This window comes from Hyalella azteca, unplaced genomic scaffold, assembly GCF_000764305.2.
Source record: "Hyalella azteca isolate HAZT.00-mixed unplaced genomic scaffold, Hazt_2.0.2 contig16727, whole genome shotgun sequence".
Lineage (NCBI taxonomy): Eukaryota > Metazoa > Arthropoda > Malacostraca > Amphipoda > Hyalellidae > Hyalella > Hyalella azteca.
The window spans coordinates 3,460-23,154 of NW_025946536.1; the positions used below are offsets into that span (position 1 = coordinate 3,460).

General features: G+C 35.4%; 1 protein-coding gene across 2 annotated transcripts; it reads left to right on the forward strand.

Moving 5' to 3' along the window:
• The first annotated feature begins 5,209 nt into the window (after nt 1-5,209).
• On the forward strand, nt 5,210-10,481 carry LOC108672112 (putative defense protein). Of its 2 annotated transcripts, XM_047885027.1 has the most exons (5): nt 5,210-5,588; nt 6,073-6,203; nt 6,484-6,572; nt 7,165-7,259; nt 10,157-10,481. In XM_047885027.1, exons 1-4 carry the CDS (start codon nt 5,387-5,389, stop codon nt 7,232-7,234), a joined length of 492 nt encoding a protein of 163 aa, XP_047740983.1. In that variant the 5' UTR covers nt 5,210-5,386; the 3' UTR covers nt 7,235-7,259; nt 10,157-10,481. The 2 variants fall into 2 exon arrangements, with proteins under 2 accessions (XP_047740983.1, XP_018015226.1); XM_018159737.2 differs by lacking the exon at nt 10,157-10,481 and having other exon boundaries at nt 7,165-9,029.
• Nucleotides 10,482-19,695: the final 9,214 nt, after the last annotated feature.

The following is a 19,695-nucleotide window of genomic DNA, read 5'->3' on the forward strand; positions in this document are numbered from 1 at the left end:
TTTCCTGAGGCGACCTTTAGCAGCCAAGATCAGGCTCACCAGACTCTAAGGGGTTGAAATAATGAGTTTGATGGCCGGAATAAAACATTGAGCTTCCAGAGGATGTTCTTAGTGAATAACGGGGAGCACTAGTACTAAATGGTTTTGGTATTTTAAGGTATGCAACTTTATTATAAGAAAAAAAGTAAGTAAAACGTTTCTGTCGGTGAAAATTGATTTTTGGAACTTACCAAAATGGGTCAATTATTTCATTGTTTCATTCTGCGGAATTAACAATTTACTATGAACATGCATCTTTCATAACCTTCAACGTATTCCGAAATCTCATCATTTAAAAAAGAGGATATATCAAAAAGCACCCTTCAAATTTGGCGAGTAATCTCTTGCAATCGAATCTCGCATGTCTCTTTGAATGAATATTCAGCCGCGTTGTCTCATATTTTTGAGAACATTCTTGGCGCATCGTAATTTGCGAGCGTAATTTGGGACCAGCTCCGCACATCACACGAGAGCTTCTGTTACGTCCGGCTTGTTGTCAGACAATTGTAATTGAGGTGATATTTCTACAGCTCACCTGAGCTCTCATTATTTCTGAATAATTTGTAGGTTGGATGATAGATTGTTTGTGAAATAATTTCAGGGAAAATCTTGAGAATTACAGAGTTATTTACACAGGCAGACGGTAATTTTAATTGATACATTTTTCTAAAATCTATTCCTGAAAAATATAACCTATGGCCATGCAATTTGAATCGTCAGAAATAGCAACCCTAATGTTACGGTATAATTGGTGTTTACTGCTAGAAAATTTCTTCTCAATTTAAACTCCAGCTTATTTGAGAGAGTAGAAGCCGTGATATGTCAGAGTTTCAAATTTGAATGAATTTTGCAGTGGTTCGTGGAAGTAAACAGGCATGAACATTGCACATTTAACGCTGTAATAATGTGTTAGACTGTGTCAGGGCTGTGGAAAATCTAATTTACATTTTAGAGATTTATTTCGAAGTTTGTTTTCGCTTCTAGGGCTTTTCTTTTGAGAGGCTTCAACACACAGAATTACTACATTAAAATGCTGTTACTTGACTTATTTAGCAGTTTTTATTATTTTTAATTCGACATAAATGTGTATTGAACTAGCCTTCCAAGTAAATGAGCATCTTTCGAAATTGATGCTTCGGAAGAAATTTTGTTAAAGTTTCTCATTATTTTACGTTTGAAATTGTTTTTCAGATTGTGGTCTTACAATATTCAATCGGTTAGCTACTCAGTCAAAGTGATCACAATAATTTCTTCCCTGCACCACAGCTCCGTCAAGTCTCAACGAGGTGCTGCCTTCCACCCTTTTGCTGAATTTATGACGCTGTTCATGTATAATGTTGTGCAATTAGTTATATTAACCTGCATTAAGTGCGCTACTGCTTGATTTGTGGGGGCCATGATGATGACATGTTACTGTAACTCAGCTCCGTGGTGGCTCCTAATTTAACTATAATTTAGTACGTGCAGCGGTTGGAATGTTTCGATGCGCGTCATGATAGATTTTAAAGGGAGCAGATCAAACCATATTTGGCGCGGTTGTTTACTACATCGCCAGCCTTGTATTCTTCTTGTTCAAGAAAAGCGATTCAGCTCTTTTGATGTTAAAGGTTGGCTCCTAGAATTTTTACTCGATGTCTTGGGCAGCTGCCGGAAATGACTTCAGATATCACAGTTTGTTCATCCAAGCCGAGGCCTGAGGAAGCATTTTAGGTTCTTCTCACATGTAAGAATAATGAGGTTGGGATATTTTAAAAGAAGACGTGCGTCGAAAATATTATTCGAGAGCGCAAATTGCTGATTCGAGTCGTTTGCTGATTAAAACATGTAAATTAAGGCTGCAGGGAAACGTGTGCATCTCGTTTTAAAAGTCACCCAATGATTTTAACAGTTCAAATTTTGATTTGTTTCCACACAACTAACGGCATATAGTGAATCAAAATTGGAACTATAATTGTCATAACTTATTTGGAAGAATGGGTAGACACATATTACATTGAAACCGAGCATTGAAATTAATCGATTCACTTCGTCCTTCGTTGTAAACGTATAGGCATATGCATTAAATTTGTATAATCAATTTTACTCCGCCAATTCTTAATGATGGCTTTTTTAAGAAGCGAATATAGCGACTGATTAGAAGTTAACTTTGCAGAATACAGGTGACGCGATGTCGAAAGGAGAGTTCCAAATTTTCGAGCGCTTCAATGCAGCCTCCACGTTTCAACATTTACCTTTCGAGGTCATCAATCTCCCGTCAACGCCGAGACTTGCATCGATTATTCAATCTGAACCTCCTCCAGATGCAGCCCGGCTCTATTTGCTACATCATTTTTATGTGGACTGTTTCTCATCGACAAACCAAGTAAAATTTTTGTCAAACCAAGTAAAATTCTGTGCAGATACTCCGTGCAGATACTTCCAGTGAAGACCTACTTCAACTGGTTTTTAAAGAAAAACTTTGAAATGAAGCGTCAGTATCAAGTGGTGAGTCTGCTTTGCAACATTAAGAACATCAAGTCACATATCTTAAATCACTTAAGCTTATTCATAATTTGAAGTAGTATTCCAAAAAATATCACACTGTCATTTCTTCCATGTTTTGTAACCAATGCTATGACGATGAAGGTGCAAAATCTACCTCCTTTTACCATGTAGATGTCGTTGCATCTGATTTAAATGCATTATATTAGCTGTGTAGGAAAACAAGTCTCCATAATCGCTACATTTAACCTCAGGATAGCAATTACGTTGTTATTAGTTAAATTCGTTATTTTCCTTCATTTTTTAATCATAATAACCTCGTGCTTCCTCCGTCGAGCCAAGTTGTAATTTATTTATTAATGACCGCCACAAGGAAGCAAATTCTGGAGAAATAAGATGTCACTTCCGCAAATAAATTTGTTTATAGAGATGGAATGAAAATAAGGCGGTACGCAGTTGGTTCATATCAGAAAAACTTCTTACTTTAAATTAGCGTGAAATGGAAATGATTTTTTTTTAGTCGAGCAATTGCAAAGCAACTTCTTTGATGCCAATATTCTTGTTAACAATGCTTTGCATATAAATTTTATGCAACCAAAGATTTACTTCTTGCAGAATAAAATGGGGAAGAAAATATAAAATCCAGTTTATATTTCCAATAGTAAGTACTCAGTGACTTGGGACGGAAGTGTCGTTATCTGTACTAGTGTAGTTAACATGCTATTATTTCCTATTTGCTGTACTCAGGAACGTCGTTAGAGATCTGCTAGTAAATAAAGAGTCAGACAAGGTCGGGCTCTCTAAGTGAGTCGGGATTAAATATGAAAGAACCCATGCAATTTAGGTGCAACATTAGCAGTGAGAAAGCTGCATGGCTTGCTCCTACCTGACTCCCAATTAGGTGAGTGAACCACGTGACAAATAGAGTTCTGGCATGAAGTTTTGTGTGTGTTGTTTATGCATCCTCGAATGTGATGAGGTATTCCTATATTATTTCATGTTTAGCAGTAGGAGTTCCTGAAACCTTTTCTTCTAATAGCTAGAATTTTTAGAAAATTATACAAATTTCAGGGATTTTTCAAAATTTTTTAAAATTAAAATTGCACCTATAATGATAAGTTGATCATAACTGTATAACGTCGTATGATATCTAAAATAAAATCATTATTATGACAAAATTCAGACAATTGTCGTATTTACAGGGTTGGTAGAAATAATTCTACGGATTATTTAGAATTCACTAAACGAAATTTTGATAAAATGTTTACTTAAATGAAAAATCGTTTACCATAGCCGACAGAGATCCCGAAGAAAAGTAAATTCTTCGACTGACTCGCCTAGTGTGACGCTAGCAAACCAATCCCAGAAAACGCTGCCAAGCAATAAGGCAAACTGACCGAAGAAATTCATAGGAAATTGTCCCTGTTTTCACTTTGAACTGCGCAGGATGTCACCAGGTCAACGAGTTTTCTTTCAAGTCCGCGGCCTCAATGCAGTGCAGTGGTGAGATCTGCACGAGGCGTCGGGGCAATAGAGTTTAACCTTTGACATACGACATGGAGATTTGGTACTGAATACTTAAACATTCCAACGGTTACACTGATGGTTGATTTAGCGTTTAAGATTTTTGACAAACGACGTGGAGATTTGGTACTGATTACTTAAACATTCCAATGGTTACACTGATATAAACATTCCAATTGTTACACTGATGGTTGATTTAGCGTTTAAGATTTTTGACAAACGACGTGGAGATTTGGTACTGATTACTTAAACATTCCAACGGTTACACTGATGGTTGATTTAATGTTCAAGATTTTTAAATCGACGAGATAAATTAAAACCTAGACTACGAGGGATTTTAAAATTTTTAGCGTTTAATTTCACTTTTATTAAACCGGCAAGTTCAGCAAGACCCACCCGTGTGGGTTGCACGGTTATTTTTTTCCAGACAAAGTCCACGATTTAATTTTTTTTAATTGCGTTGTTCGGCAAAAATTTATAATGTCGGTATTTCCTTATTAAATTTTAAAAAGTGCGAAAAAATGAAAATCTAATTTTTGCACTGTAACCTACAAATTTACAATTATATATGATTATACAATTATAATTGTAAAATCAACTAAATTGTAAATTCAAATTAAATTAAATTAAATTAACAATTGTACAATAATATTAAATTAAATATTGTACAATTATTATTTGATTTTATTATTTGATACTAAAATTTTTTGTGTGTTTCCCGAAACAAGCCAGTTAACGAGTTGATAAAGTGAAGAATCTCGTTAAGGCTCATTAGGATGCTTCAAGCAGAATATTATCCAATAATTTGTATTCGCACCACATCGATACGCTTACTTTCTACACCTCGTCTTAAGACATTAGAACGATTTCTCTTACTGCCTCTAACCTTATCCGGGGTAGAAAGTCACTTGATTTACAGTTCCATTCTAGGCCAGGTTTGTTTCCCAAGCACTGCGTATATATTAGGGAATTTTTATTCTATTGTTTACCAAACAAACTGGATAGAGAGCTGACAAACGGGTTCCAGCCTTCAGTGTGGATGCAGACCTTGCACTCAACAGTAGCGCTGTCCGAGGCAACTCTTTTCTGTACGCAAATTTGCTGATCTGCAATATTTATTTTGATTTTTGATTAATTTATTTGTTCATATAGGAGTATACGTTACTAGAAAATATAAAAGAGACGTGAAATAAAATAGCAAGGCTTCCAGGTAATATCTATTAGTTACGTCTGATGGTCACTGTGGATCCTGTGACGCTTTCTTTGACCAATTAAATTTGTATAGGCTGGGACTTTGATTAAATTTGGGTAGATAATTAAAGGATACTTAATCATTGAAAAAATGCCTCGTGTACACGCCTCGTTGCTTGCGTGCGTGTTTCTAGCTGTCGCGTTTTTTGTGGGCGAAAGCTTAGGGTTTAGCAGCGGTAGCGTAAGTCTTGCATGCGACAGCATGTATCCTCTTCATTTAACCCTCGGACCGCAGCGCAGCCCATCGCCGTTCATCATCCACGCCAGCAAGGAAGATAATAGCACCATCAGAGGTAAACAAACCCAGCGTGACTGACTTATATTTTTATTATACTACAGTGTCAGCGTTGATAATTACCGTCTGTCGCCGGTTCTTGACCGCCCGACCACCTCGCTCTATTAGACCGCAACTCTCACAGAAGTTGGGATCGAGCCCGCAACTCGCTGTTCCAGTCGCGGTACTCTAAAATTTAACCATTGGGTCACCCTGCCTTGCTACAAATACTTGATAATTAAAATTACTCCTGAACCGTTACAATACCTCTTTATTATGGGAGTAAACCTACTTCATACTTGACAGCACACCGGAAGGATGACTGCAGAGTCACACGTAGCCTTGCGGCCCATTACAACTTTTTTTTTAAATCATGATTACATGCTTCAATATACACGGTATATCGGTATATATATACGGTATATATTTTCGATATTTTCAATTTCGCAGGGCTGACACTAAATTTTCAACCACAATTCCCAAACGCGCCTCTTGTTCGGCAGTGACGCTTATGTCGGAGGCGGAAACATTTCGGGGCTTCTTCCTGCAGGCCCGCGACAAAGACGACCAGAGGGTCGGCGAGTTCTTGAGCGTGCAAGGCGGTGGGCAAATTCTGCGCTGTGACGAAGAGGGTGTAAGTATACGGATTAAGATGCGGGTTACGCAGTTCCGATAGCCTCTATCATATTACTTGTTAAAGTGTATACAAATGGGTTAAGAAACGGATTGTTCGCTTGCTAGAGCCTCTATCAAATTACTTGTTAAAGTATATTCAAATAAGATATTCGTTGCTCAATTTGTTTTGACTTGTTTCTTGGTGTTCTAATTGTTCATTAGAATAATCGGTTTCCTGTTCAATTACATATTTCAGGTACGAATACAGAATTAATTCAGGGTAATTTTTGGTCCTACAGAATTCAGTGTCGCACAAAAGTCCCGAGGATAAGCGTCAAGTTTCGATGACGTGGGTCCCTCTTCAGCATCGCGGAGCTGTGATATTTCAGTGAGTCGTGCAAAATACCAGAGCTTGACGTAAACATCCTTTAGATAATTATTGTTAATTATAGCCTGATTCGCATTTAGCTCGAGTGCCTGGAACATTCTGAACAATTTTAAATTATTTGGTTTAACTTTTCCTGTCATCTCGCTAATAAATTAATTCGCTAATAAATAAAGTAATAAATTCCACACTCAAAGAAATGAGTGAGACTTTGTACAATTAGCGATGCGTTTTTGTCCAAATAGTGATTCATTTTAATTCAAATAACGATTCATTGTGTGGGTCATCTTCACCCAGATTTATTAAAAAATGTCAAATCAGAGCTACGAGCAAATGTTTGTCACAATACGACCTGCTCGTTTTTCAGCGCATTTTCTCATTTATAGAAAAAATGGTCCGTCTGTCCGTCCGTCCGTCTGTCTGTCTGTCCGTCCGCCTGTCTTTCTATCTGTCTGTCCGTCCGTCCGTCCGTGACCTCAAGTTTTCGTCGACGAGAAAATACGCTCCCTGTCACTCACTGCAGTGAGTACTGAGTTGCATTTTTTTGAGTGTATATCTAGTATAAAAGCACGCTATTCATTGTATTTCATTTCAGAGCCACTGTGGTGCAGCGGTACAACACATTTTGGACGAATATCAGGTCGCGGATGTATAACGTTTCCTAATAATTTACAAAAGTCATCATTCAAAGTGAGTGTTGTCGGAAAGTAAATGAATTCCCGTAAATGGTAAATGTCGGAAAGTAAATGAAATGTTTTAAGCATTCAATGTTGCGTTTTGGTTTTAAAGTCATAATCAATAATTATTTTTCAGTTGGTACATCGTTGATTCCAGTCAGTTTCTAACATCTTTAAGAATCTAAGATGCTTTAATACGAGTGGTTCATCAAATAACCAAACTTTCTGCGCTTAGATGTTACTCAACAAAACGCGGTTCTTGAAGTCGTACCGTAATCACTATACATTAAAATGTGACATTCGTCAGCCTTTCGGATTGTCAATTCTCAGATTTAATATTTGTACGTTACTTAATCTGATCTTTGACATTTTACTATTCAAATCGTTATTCATCGCAACTGAAGAAAATAAACGGACCTTGGTGTGTGTCAAACAGACATCTGGAATAACATTCTATTTCCAATGTATATGTTCAGGCATTTTCTCTATAAGTGAAAATCGGCAACGGGGCTGAAACTTATTGTCCCCAGTAAATTATTCAACCAAAAAATTCTCTAGAGGCAATTTTTATTTTATAGCAATTTTTTTTTTTTTGTTTCTAGCCTCAATACTAAAACGGTGAGATACAATACAAATTCTGACGAAAATTCTATCTTTCACTCTAGCGTATTGTATGATTCATAAATGGTGAAAAACATACTAATTTGAATTACACGAATTTCTTTGAGTGGAGTATTTTTTTGTCCCCTAGATTGATGAGGTCATACCTGAACGCTCAATTTTCTCATTTCTGATCCCAGAAAATGTCATTATGGGTAACCATATCATTCTTAACGTGTGCTGGATTTCTCAACTACTAGTTTTAGTTCTGTGATTTACTCATAACACAATTATCTGGAATGACAACAAATTTAGCTATGATTTGCAGTTAGCATTTATGGAAATGATTTCTTCTATATTGAATGTTTCCATTATTTGAATTTTCACTGGAGTGCTGCAATTTATCGGAAACGTTTTCCACACATCTATTAGTTAAGCCTCGGGCCAAATTTCTCATTTAATAATTGAATTCCTCTTCCATACTACGGTATTCGACTGTGTTCACTGTACGACGGATAATTGAATGCATTTTGACGGATAATTGAATGCAGCATAAATAACCAAATTACTAATTGATACATTAATTCCTGTCTGAATTTAGTCTATTTGTATGAAGATGTAGCCTGAGCTGATCGCATGTATATTTTGTAAGTGAACATCCAGCCATTGCAACTTATTGACTTATAGGATAAGAAAATTGTGAAATTCACAAAATATTTTGGTCTACAACAGTTTTCACATTAAGACATTTATCAAACAATTGTAATGTGCAAAGATTTTAATCAATTTATTTATGGGATGACGGTATATTGATATTCTTCAGAAGAAAGTACCAACAAAAATAAAAATATATTCATCAATTCATTCCAAAGTTGAAATGCTGAAAATTTAAACTGAAATTACATATTTTCGTCACAAAAGCGATGAATCTGACTAGTTTTATACTATTTCTTGCACTTAATTCTTTGTAAATAATAATAAAACTTTCCATACATATTAGATTTTACCGTGTGAAGAATGCACTTCTCCATTAAACAATGCATAACTTAAATCACGGGATTTTTCGATAACTATTTTTATTGGATGTTCTATCGACGCCGTCGTTTGACGCTTAACATATTTGAATAATGAGGCGGGCGCTTGGAAAAAAATGGAGACAATTTCTTGGCTCAGTGACTTTATTGCAGGGGTTGCACGTTATTAGTCTATGTTAATTTGAGTTTTTCCTTGATGAGCATTCCATCCGCAGTTAATTATGGCGAGTAATAAAAAATGAATTCATTTTGTTCTTCAAAGGAATAAAAAGTGTGTTTGCAATAGAAAAAATCCTGAGTAGCCAATTTTTTTGGTTCTTAGCTTGTTGCCGTAACCTAATTTCTTGTGGAATTTTTTAGTTAGCAAGCCTTTCGAAAAGTTTTCAGGACTCTAAATGAGTTTGTTTTTGAAGAGTTTGTAGGCAAGTACTGAACTTGATGTTAAATGAAGTCATGAGCTGAAATTCAATTTCATCACATGGACAAGGTTCGTCTGAGTGTCGTCGGCACGTGAGATCAACCATATGAAGAAATATACTTTTTATCAGAACCATAAAATATCAAGGACTCGTTTTTTGTGCAATTATATACGGGTGATAATTTAAACCTTCTCCAAGATTGTATTTAGTTATTTATTATCCGCACCTGCAGAAGTTGACAGAATTAAGGAGGCTGAGAGAAAATCAACCTGCAACATCTGAATGTATCATTTGAACCTCAACATGCATTACAGATGTTACATAAAAACAGATGCATTTCAGATGTTACACCCTATTTAGGCAAGGGGGCTGCATGGACCAGTATCCAGTGTATCTATGAGAACAAATAGATAATAATAACTGTAACCTGCGGCCACGTCTTAATGAAGGTGATTGAATAGTTTCGAATCAACATGTTTGGTATTTCAGAACTTAGGAAAACGACGCCTCATAATTTTAGCAAATTTGGCAACCAACACAAATTAAACTTTGAATTAATTCTATTGTGATATTGTTTCAGATTTGCAATTGCGGAAGGAGTCAGCTTTGAATTTTCTCGGCTTTCGTTCCCAAATGAATCTGTTGCTCCAATGATACATTTTTTTAATCGACTGTGTTTTGTATGTTATTAATTATACAAATAAAATGGCCAGTACTTCATGGAATAAGCAGTCTGCAGAAAAAAGTACTGAAATTTAAAAATGCGAAGACTTTTGTGCGTTTACGATGAACAGTAGGCAAGGATCTTATTGAGAATGGCTCGAGAAAACGTCAGTAAGCAGGGTTTTATCTGACAGCTCCTCCGCTGCGACTGACAGCACGACAACTGGGCTGACAGCACGACAACTGGGCTGACAGCACGACAACTGGGCTGACAGCACGAAAATTCAGGCTGACTGCAAAAAATTCAAAACTGCGTTGCGGTCATACATTCAGAATTCGAATTCAAAAGCTAGTGTGAATGTTATTGTTACAATAAATGGATGAATGATGAATAATAATCAATAAAAAATTATTGATAACGAATAGGAAATCGCTGGCCGCCAATATTATCGAAAAAATCAAACTATTTAATTTACTGGTTAATAAATTGCCTAAAATTGCCAAATGTACACTAAACGGTTTCTGTAAAACGTCATAATAATAGTAATAATAATTAGAAGCCTTTCAAATTGTATTGCAGTACTAAATACTCTCTTGAAAACTATTCCTAGTAGTTGGAAATAAAAATGCATGCTTACCATGCATATATCTTCTGTATACTAGGAAAACGCATGCATATTTTTGCTGTCATATCATGCATACTTTCATTGCCCACAAAGGCAAAGCAGCTGAAGTAATCTTTATGGCAGCTCAGAAGTTAGCTCATTTTTCCTCTGCTTGACATTAGTTTCTTGCGCGTGAGTCGCAAAAACGAGCAGGGATCATTTTTCTGGTCGCTCCTCCAGCGCCGTCCACGGTAGACGCGGGCATGTTTTCTTTGGCAGCGACAAATGAACACAAGATAGACGAGAAAATTATCTCGTCGTGTCACTTAATGAATTAAAATGCCTGATGTACCGGAACGTTCTATGGCGCCTGAGAATTCCTGGAATGGAGGCAACTATACTAGAGCTAAAAAATGTCACAATTCGATGACGACGCCATTTAAGCACCTGTTCTTCTAATGGATTTAGCCCCAAAAGAATATAATTTTTTCATTATCATTTCTTGCTAATGTAGAACAATTACACGTTTCTTATAAGAACCGCCACATTCCAACGAATCAAATTTTCATGTAGTCTTTTTATTTCTATTGAATAATACCGCATAGTAACCGGGACCATATTTCCATAGGAACCTGAAAATACTTTATCCTAACTTAGCCTTCATGAAATGATCTCAATCCCAAATTCATGATTGTCTAAATAATAAAAATGATTTTAATCACATTGGAAATTGCATATTGGCACTGCGGTGTCATTAGCAAAGTGAGGCGTTCAGACGATACTTGATGTAGCGTTGAGACGCCTCATTTGTTTTGTATGGCGTCGGGCAAGAGTTTTATGTGCGATGTCATCAAGCGAGGCTTTGCAGTGACAGCAAACGAGACCCTCAGCCTGCCAGGAACATGAGAGTTGCATGACCATGTCGTCCAAAGAGCTGTTGTGTCGCACATCATAAATGAAAATCAACGGATTACGGCCGCCCTAAAAGAGGGTCTCTCTCTGCACGAATTACGTTAAGTGAGCATCTTCCCCTACCATTGCAGCATCTTTTTCGAACATTATGGATCTGGGAAGAATTTTTTTCGAAAGCATGAGCAACGGAACAGTTATTGATGTGTTTCCAGGGCGGTATTTGGCTAAACTCGACCTAGGAGTTCATCATCTACACTGTGTCCCAAGATGAAATATCAACAATTTCATTTAATAAATGATGTGTATAGTATTATTGGCGGCATTCCTTCAACGAGGAATTAGTTTTTAGCGCATTTTCTCATTTATGGAAAAAATACACTATTGTGCTCGCCATGTCCGTCTGTCTGTCCGTGACCTAAAGTTTTCGTCGACGAGAAAATGCGCTCTCTGTCACTCACTGCAGTGAGTATTGAGTTATATTTTTTAACAGTACTCCGTTCTCGAACAGTGGGAGTAAAAAATTTCATAAAAGAAAATTTTATAAAAAAAATTTCATAAAGGGAAAAAAATTATTTTACTGCAACAAAAAAAACATCATTGGAAAAATTTCGTCAGCACCTAAGTTTGGATGGTTGTGTATTACTTTAACGGAAATTGCAATTCCAAAAATAGATTACTCTTCGAGTTATAAGGTTACCTGAATTCAGAAAATACTAATAATTAATTCATTTGGACGCCTAAATTCTAATGAAATTAATAGTTTCACTGAAATTTATTTTCCACGCAGTCTCTTCCCCTCATAAATTCATGGTATAATTTAAATTAGTTCAATCGTATCAGGTCTAGAATACTTTATTGTTGAACTTAGCTTAGCCACTCGTAATTCTATTAGCTTTCACTCGACTGGTTTGCGAAAAATGTATCTTTCATAATAAAAATGTTTAACTGCTTCGAGCCTGCTAATGCATAAGCCAACACCGACTCGACCTTTCGTTTATTTGATTTTACTTCAAAACGCTGCTCACATAACCTATGCTTTCAAGATAGGCTAAATTATGTTATTTTATTTTATTGTTGGTTAATTATGATTGTATTGAAAAATAACATGACTAATTTTATTGGAGGATAATTTTGAAGGTAACAAATATACAAATATCAATGAGAATATTATACAAATCAATATTATATTACAACTTCACATACAAAGTATTCAGTGATTTTTTTCAATTAAATAAAATTGACGGGTATCAGCTGAAGGTACCCAGGCAACTTGTATCATTCTTGGAAGCGATATTTAAGCTCGTGATTCATTTATTACTATTGTTCAATTTTTGCCAGCTTGGATATTGCTATGGAGATTTTATATGGGTAGTATTTTTTTGTAACATCATAAAAAATTATCTATTCAACTCCGAGTTGTCTTCTCGATAATGACGATACAATAATTTCGTACGTGTTGTTTGAACATAAATTGCAGCCCGATTCATTTTGTTTATCGTGCATTTAATAAATTGTTCGAGCATAGAATGCGATTGCCACGTTATCTCCCCACTGTGTTGTTCTAATAGCTGCGATATATCGACATTGAATATTTCCCAAATTTATTGTACAAATGCATTTTTTCGGCACGTGTTATTGTGTATGAAGGCATGTGAACTTTTTGCACTCTCTTATCACTGTAACACAAGTCTCTAGATATTTGCTCAACAATTTATTCCTACTTTTTTGCCTTCATCTTGCAAAGTTTGGCCTTCCGCTCGCTGCTACTTGATTTGCTGTTATAGTTTATTTTTTTCCGTATATTTACAAAGTTTCTAAGAGTTGTGCACAATGAAAAGTACGATCTTAAAAGTTAGTTACAAGTTCTAACTTTTATGATGTGAAATAAAGTTCTTCAATATAATTCAAAAGAGTTTTCTATCGAATATGAATTTTTATTTTAGAAAGAAGATCTTTTTCACTCTTCTATGACGTTCCTAATATTAAAAATTCATTTTAAAGGGAACTGGGTAAATGTTTTGTTTATATTATATTTTAAGCAATTTTCAATTTGAAAACAAAAATGTATATATTATTATCCAGAAAAATGCCGTATAAACAAATAAAAGAATAGCATAATCAGCCGCATCGTATATGCTATACATCGTATATACAGCCACGATATACTAAAATACACCGTATATACAGCTACGTCTACCATAAACTATTTACGGGACAGAAAAGTACAAACTCTGCATTGCTCTTAGTTTCAGAACAAAGCGCGTAACCGCTGCAATTTTGGTGATGCAGTCACGGTAGCAATGATACCAAGCGGATAACTGGAGTCTGTTGGAGTGGCAGGCTAATTGCCGAAGGAGGCTTGCGTATGACAGCTTCTAGAAGCTTCACATCGCCTTATTAGCGAACCTCTCATGGATGTCACTGAGACATTGAACTCTATGCATAGCTTCTTATAGTTTACGCTTCTGCTTGTGCGCGAGAATAATAATAATTATAATAATTATAATAATAAATATAATTATTTATATAATAATTTTTGGAGTATAACTGATTATGAAAGAATTGAATGTTGAAATGTAAAGTTCCTATCTATTGTATTGCTGATATTTATGTTCTCCTTATTTTCTTTAAATTAGGTACCTCTTTAATTCCTGTGAGAAATTTTATTGTAAAATGGGAAGCGATGGCTGATATTTGTAATAATCGAAGAATTTTTAAAAAAGTACACTAACTTACGTATATCGGCTGTAACGTCAAGGTCTACAATGAAATTTTTATACCTGAAACTTGATACATTGATGAATCTCAATGTTATTTTTAAATTAAACTGTGCTAATATAGCAATATTATCTAATTTAACTGGCGCGTTGTATCCTAAGTTTATATTTAAAGCGCAGTTCATGAAATTACCATGAATCTGCTTAATTAGTTTCTGTAACGCTTATTTTTTTCAAAAAATAACTGTTTGCTGCAGCTCGTCATGTCGATATTAGACAAGATCTAAGCGCACATGTCGCAGCTACGAGGAGACTTACATTAATTTAAACAAGTTTAGAGTAAAGACGCTGGCTGCTGCCGCGTGATGACTCGGAAATATCACTATAATCATTCCTAAGTGACATCAACTCCGTGTAAATTTATAATTTAATTATAAATTATAAGTATGCTATTTTATTTTATGTTTCGTACTCTTTTGCAAATGTCGCTTGTATCAAAACATTGAAACACAAAACACAATATGGGATGCAGACTTGCAAATTCTAAACATTTATGGCCATGGATCAGAGTATTTTAAGTATTTATGGCCATAGATCAGACCCGAACATATTTAAGGGGTTTCATTAGAGATGATAAAAGACTCGATCGTTTGTCGTGAGTACAACAATAAAAATTTTACAGTGTTGATAGGTTGAAGTTGGAATAGAGATGAGATTAACAATATGCAAAGATCGCCAAAGAATTGTGGTGTGCAAGACTCTCTTTGACGAAACCTTATAGGCAAATCTTTCAGTTCGAATATTACGACACCATAAGGAGCGACCACCGAAAACCAATTCTGGAGCACCGAAATATCTGTCAAGATAATCCTTATTATTGAGCGGTGTACTCTCTTATTAACTTTCAGATTCCGTGGAATGAGTCTTTCGTGGAGCTGAAGACGATGTAATTTATGGCGAGTCATCATTCAAGGAATTGTTATTATGTATCATATATGTAGCAAAACAAATTATATACTCTGTTGAACTCACTGGAATGCTCAGAGAAAATGCTGACAATTTGACTAAAAATGTATTTTTTTTCTGATAGAGACTAAGGCTAATTAGTATAAGCAAATATTTATCTAGAAAAAATTGCTTGTTAATTTTACATGGAACGGTCAATGATTTATAAACAACAAAATTTTCACAGGCTTGTGTTTGAATATGCACATATATAGCACGCTCCAAAACTTGAAGACTCATTAGTGATTCGTTTTTTTAACATTCATATATGCTAAATTCAAAAGGTTCGCAATTTAGCTATACATTATTTCCACGAAATACATTTTGCAACAAAAGTATCCCAATTCATGAGTTAGAATTTTAATGAAACTATTACCTGATATAACCTAGGTACATACATATAAATAGACTCTAATTAATATTGTCTTGCGCATCATCAACACTGACTTGCACATTAAAAATGACCTGCACGTCTTCTTAGATGGGAAAACTTCGCTGCGGCTGGTCTCCAGAGAAATCCAAGTTGTGTCCAAACCAGGCACTCACATGTAATCCCTACCGCCGCCTGTTGCAGTTGGGNTCACAGCGGCTACGTAAGACTGAACTGGCACGCAGCGACTGTACAAGACTGAACTGGTACACTGGTTCAGTCTATACAAAACTGAACTGGTGCACAGAGACTGTGAAAGACTGAAGTGGTACGCAGCGCCTGTGCCTGAGGGAGCTGGTATGTAGCCGCTAAATAACTGAAATGGTTAATGTTGGATAACAAGTTATATTAGCATGAGACTGCGATGGTTGACAATGTGTCATTTGCGAAGACGTGAGGCTATCGTACTTTATGCTAGGCAGCAGGCTAGAGGTCTGAGGTGACGTTCTGACTGGCGACTTAATTAAAAGTGTCTAGGAAGGGGTATTAAAAGAAAATAATTGGTCAAGTGCTAGATAGAAAAAATTATTGTGATTACAAACTTTGGTTTTATTTAAGATATCGATCATAGGTTATAATTATACATTGATACAAACCCTATTTGCATAAGAAATAACAAATATATGAATCTTTTAAGTGATATCTATTTGTGTTTTTAAATATTTTCCATCATCACATAGAAAAAAAGGCATGCATGGATAAATATGTTATTGCAAGACATACACCACAATAAATAAACATTTCGAATAGAGTAGAAATATATTAAACTTGCATCGAACCGCAGCCTGGAAATTTGCAGTTAAATTTAGCGACTCCTACGCTGTAGACGATTTTTTCAAGATACTAAGGAATTTTTAAAGGGAATAGCACGTGCTACTTCGAAAGTATTTATGTATCGCTCACTCCTCCAGCTTCTCGAGCTCCGGACTTGGTGAATCTTTATGCCAAGGTTTTTCGAGTAAAAATGCCCTGCAGGGAGAAGAATTTATACCCACCTTCCGTTCGGAACTTGGGAAGTTTTGTTTTTATACTGATAAAGACAACGTGTTCACTTCTTTTTAGAGCATTTTCTCATTTATGGAAAATATTATGCTCGCCATATCCGTCCGTCCGTCCGTGTGTCTGTCCGTCTGTCCGTGACCGCAAGTTTTCGTCGACTAGAAAATGCGCTCTCTGTCATTCACTGCAGTGAGTACTGAGTTACATTTTTTGGAGATATTCACTAGTCATCCACAGTTTTTTCTACGTATTCATCTCTAACTTTAATCATTAAGTAGTGATTTAGATTAGTATTGAAATTTAAATTTTAATTAACTATATTCACTCCTTTAATAAGGAGTGAATATAGTTAATTAAATTAATTTTGAGGCCTATAACGCTGCCGAATGTTCTCTCTACTGTCAAAGTTTCAGAATAGTTTCATAGGAAATTAATAATTAATAATTATTTATTGGTATTAATTATAATTATCATTAATTATTTACAGTAAGTAATAATAGTAAGTTATTCAGATTTCATTCTTTAAGCTCTCTATGGTTTAAGAATTAAATTTGAATGATAGCAGTTATTAGGAATTATCAAGATAGATTGGTTATGAACTCACAATGTAGCTTGTTCTAAAAGTATTTTGAGAACGAAATTAAACATATTTCTTCTAACTGATAAAAAGGTGTGAGCGTATGTGTATTGATGAGGAGCTACAGACCCACAGAACTTTAATCCTCTGTCAGTTTAATAAGTTTTATATCACAAGCTCACGATGTACACGTTTTTTTAATTAGAGTAAGCGTTTTTTAACAGAAAGCCCTCCTGTGATATGATGTTCTTCATTTTTTAAATGAAGAACAGGACATTTTCTAAGAATTATACAGTGGTTAGAGTCTTAATTTCGGTCCCTTATTCAGGTAGTCTGAAATATTAGCTAGAATCCAGCAATAATTTTGTTGCATACTATGGATAGAAAAATGTATGGGTTGCATATATGAGTGATTTTTGTGGATAGAGATAAAACCTATAAATTAGACACTAGATTTGTGTACACTCCCACACGCATCCATCTGCACAGGATTGAATACATTTAAATTTGCCTTATTAATTTTTTTGCGTCTTTATTTGAAGTATTATATTCGTGCTCAACACCTTAAAGCAATTATGCAACATATTTTCCATTTTCAAACCATTTTAGCCTCACATGTACTCTAAGAAAAGAAACATTTTATGGATGTTGAATATTGAATATTTTTGTACTATAACTTTCATTGAGAGTATTTCGTAGTGAAGTTGAAGCACTGAATGCAAAGTCTCTTTGATATATTTTACATTGACGTTTCTTGTTGAAAAATATTTGTAGTGAAGCGTGCTGGAGCGGAAAGCACTGAAGGGCGCCGAATGCTTCTTGCCTTATTGCTACCGTTGCGGCTCCCAGAAAAAGGTTGAGAACATCGTCGTGCAAAGGGACACAATCTAGCTCGATCCACTTTTGATGGTGCATTCAACCTGTGATTATCTGGAATTACTGGATGATTGTGATGCAAATGGGCTCATTACCGAGGCCTTGCAAGCATTTTATTTGCTCTGCAAACACGCACTTCTATAGACACCGACTTTTGTTAGCACTTTTTGTGATGAAGTATTCGGCTGTTCTGCTGTAGTTTGAGAATTTTCATACAAAAGTGAGGCATTTCTCGAAAGATTTCCAAAGTAGGTGTTAGAATATTCTAAGAAATATTCTAAATCTAAATATTCTAAGAAAGAATAGTTTTCAGACACCATTATATGAAAAAAGGATTATAAACTGATTCATTTCTCCATTAATCGATGGCTATACTAATATTTTCTCCTACAACAAATGGTTTCTTTTTGATTAATCCGAATAGTTGGTATTAGCAATATTAATATATTTCACAGCCCATAATGATGCTGCGGAGTAAGCTGTTGTATTTTTGTTGGAGTTTCGACACAAATAACCTTCGTTGTCGTTGCTCTTCTTCACATTCATGGAAAAAAAGACTCATGACTATACATTAAGCAGGAGAATTTGAATCGAACATGAATTCGTTGAGATTTTCTGGATGAGCCGAACAACAGCAACAAATAAAAAATTAATTAAATTGAGAAAAACATAGTCCCCTTCATTCTATGTTAAGAATTTAAATCAGATAAATTTAAGTATCCTCATCAGCTAAATGAAGACTCGTGGGTTGGAGATAAGGAGCAATTAAGTAGAGCATCAGACAAGGGGCCATACTTTCAAAACTCGCTAAGTGAACGTAAGTACTTACGCTCTATTTTCTTGTCTCTGATTGGTGGATTTTGCTTCAAATACCGTCGATGATTGGCAGATGAACTTGCGATATCTTAACTTTTTTGAAAGTATGGCCCCAGGAATGTATGGCGTGCAGCCTAGCAATGCAGTAAGCCAGAGCTTCCTTTGGTCACCGAGTTCATAATGCATAATGACAGGCCGAGCTCCAGACTTAACCCTTCGTTAATCTCTCCCCTGCCCATTACTGACATGATGATCCTCCACACGCAATGGCATTATGTTTATCTAAGACCCGAAGCACTTTATCATCCCATGCTAAAAATATTTGCAATTCTTATCCCCTTAATAATAGTTAATTTTGAACTCTAAAACGGATGTGGTTAATCAATAGCGTTATGAATACGAAAAGCATGCTAAAATAGGCATTTGTTGACATAATTATGTAGCACATTTGTTTCTAAAAACGAAGCAGATAAAATTATACTTCATAAAGAATATAGGAAGCGAAATTTCACGATGAAAGCTTCATGCTATCTTCCTAATAAGTAACGTGCCTCGCAGGAATGACCTGACTCACAGCACGCGTTAGTAACATATTACAACGCCTGCATGCTAACTCGACAAACTTGATAAAATTATTTAATATATCAATTTCTAATTTACAGGGTAATTCAATTTCTTCAAATCAACACAGCACTTTCAAATAGGTTCAGATAATTATACAATTAATTATGCGAACATTGTGATTATTAAGTTTATGCTCAACCCGAGGAGCTTTCCATGTCATCTTCACTATCCG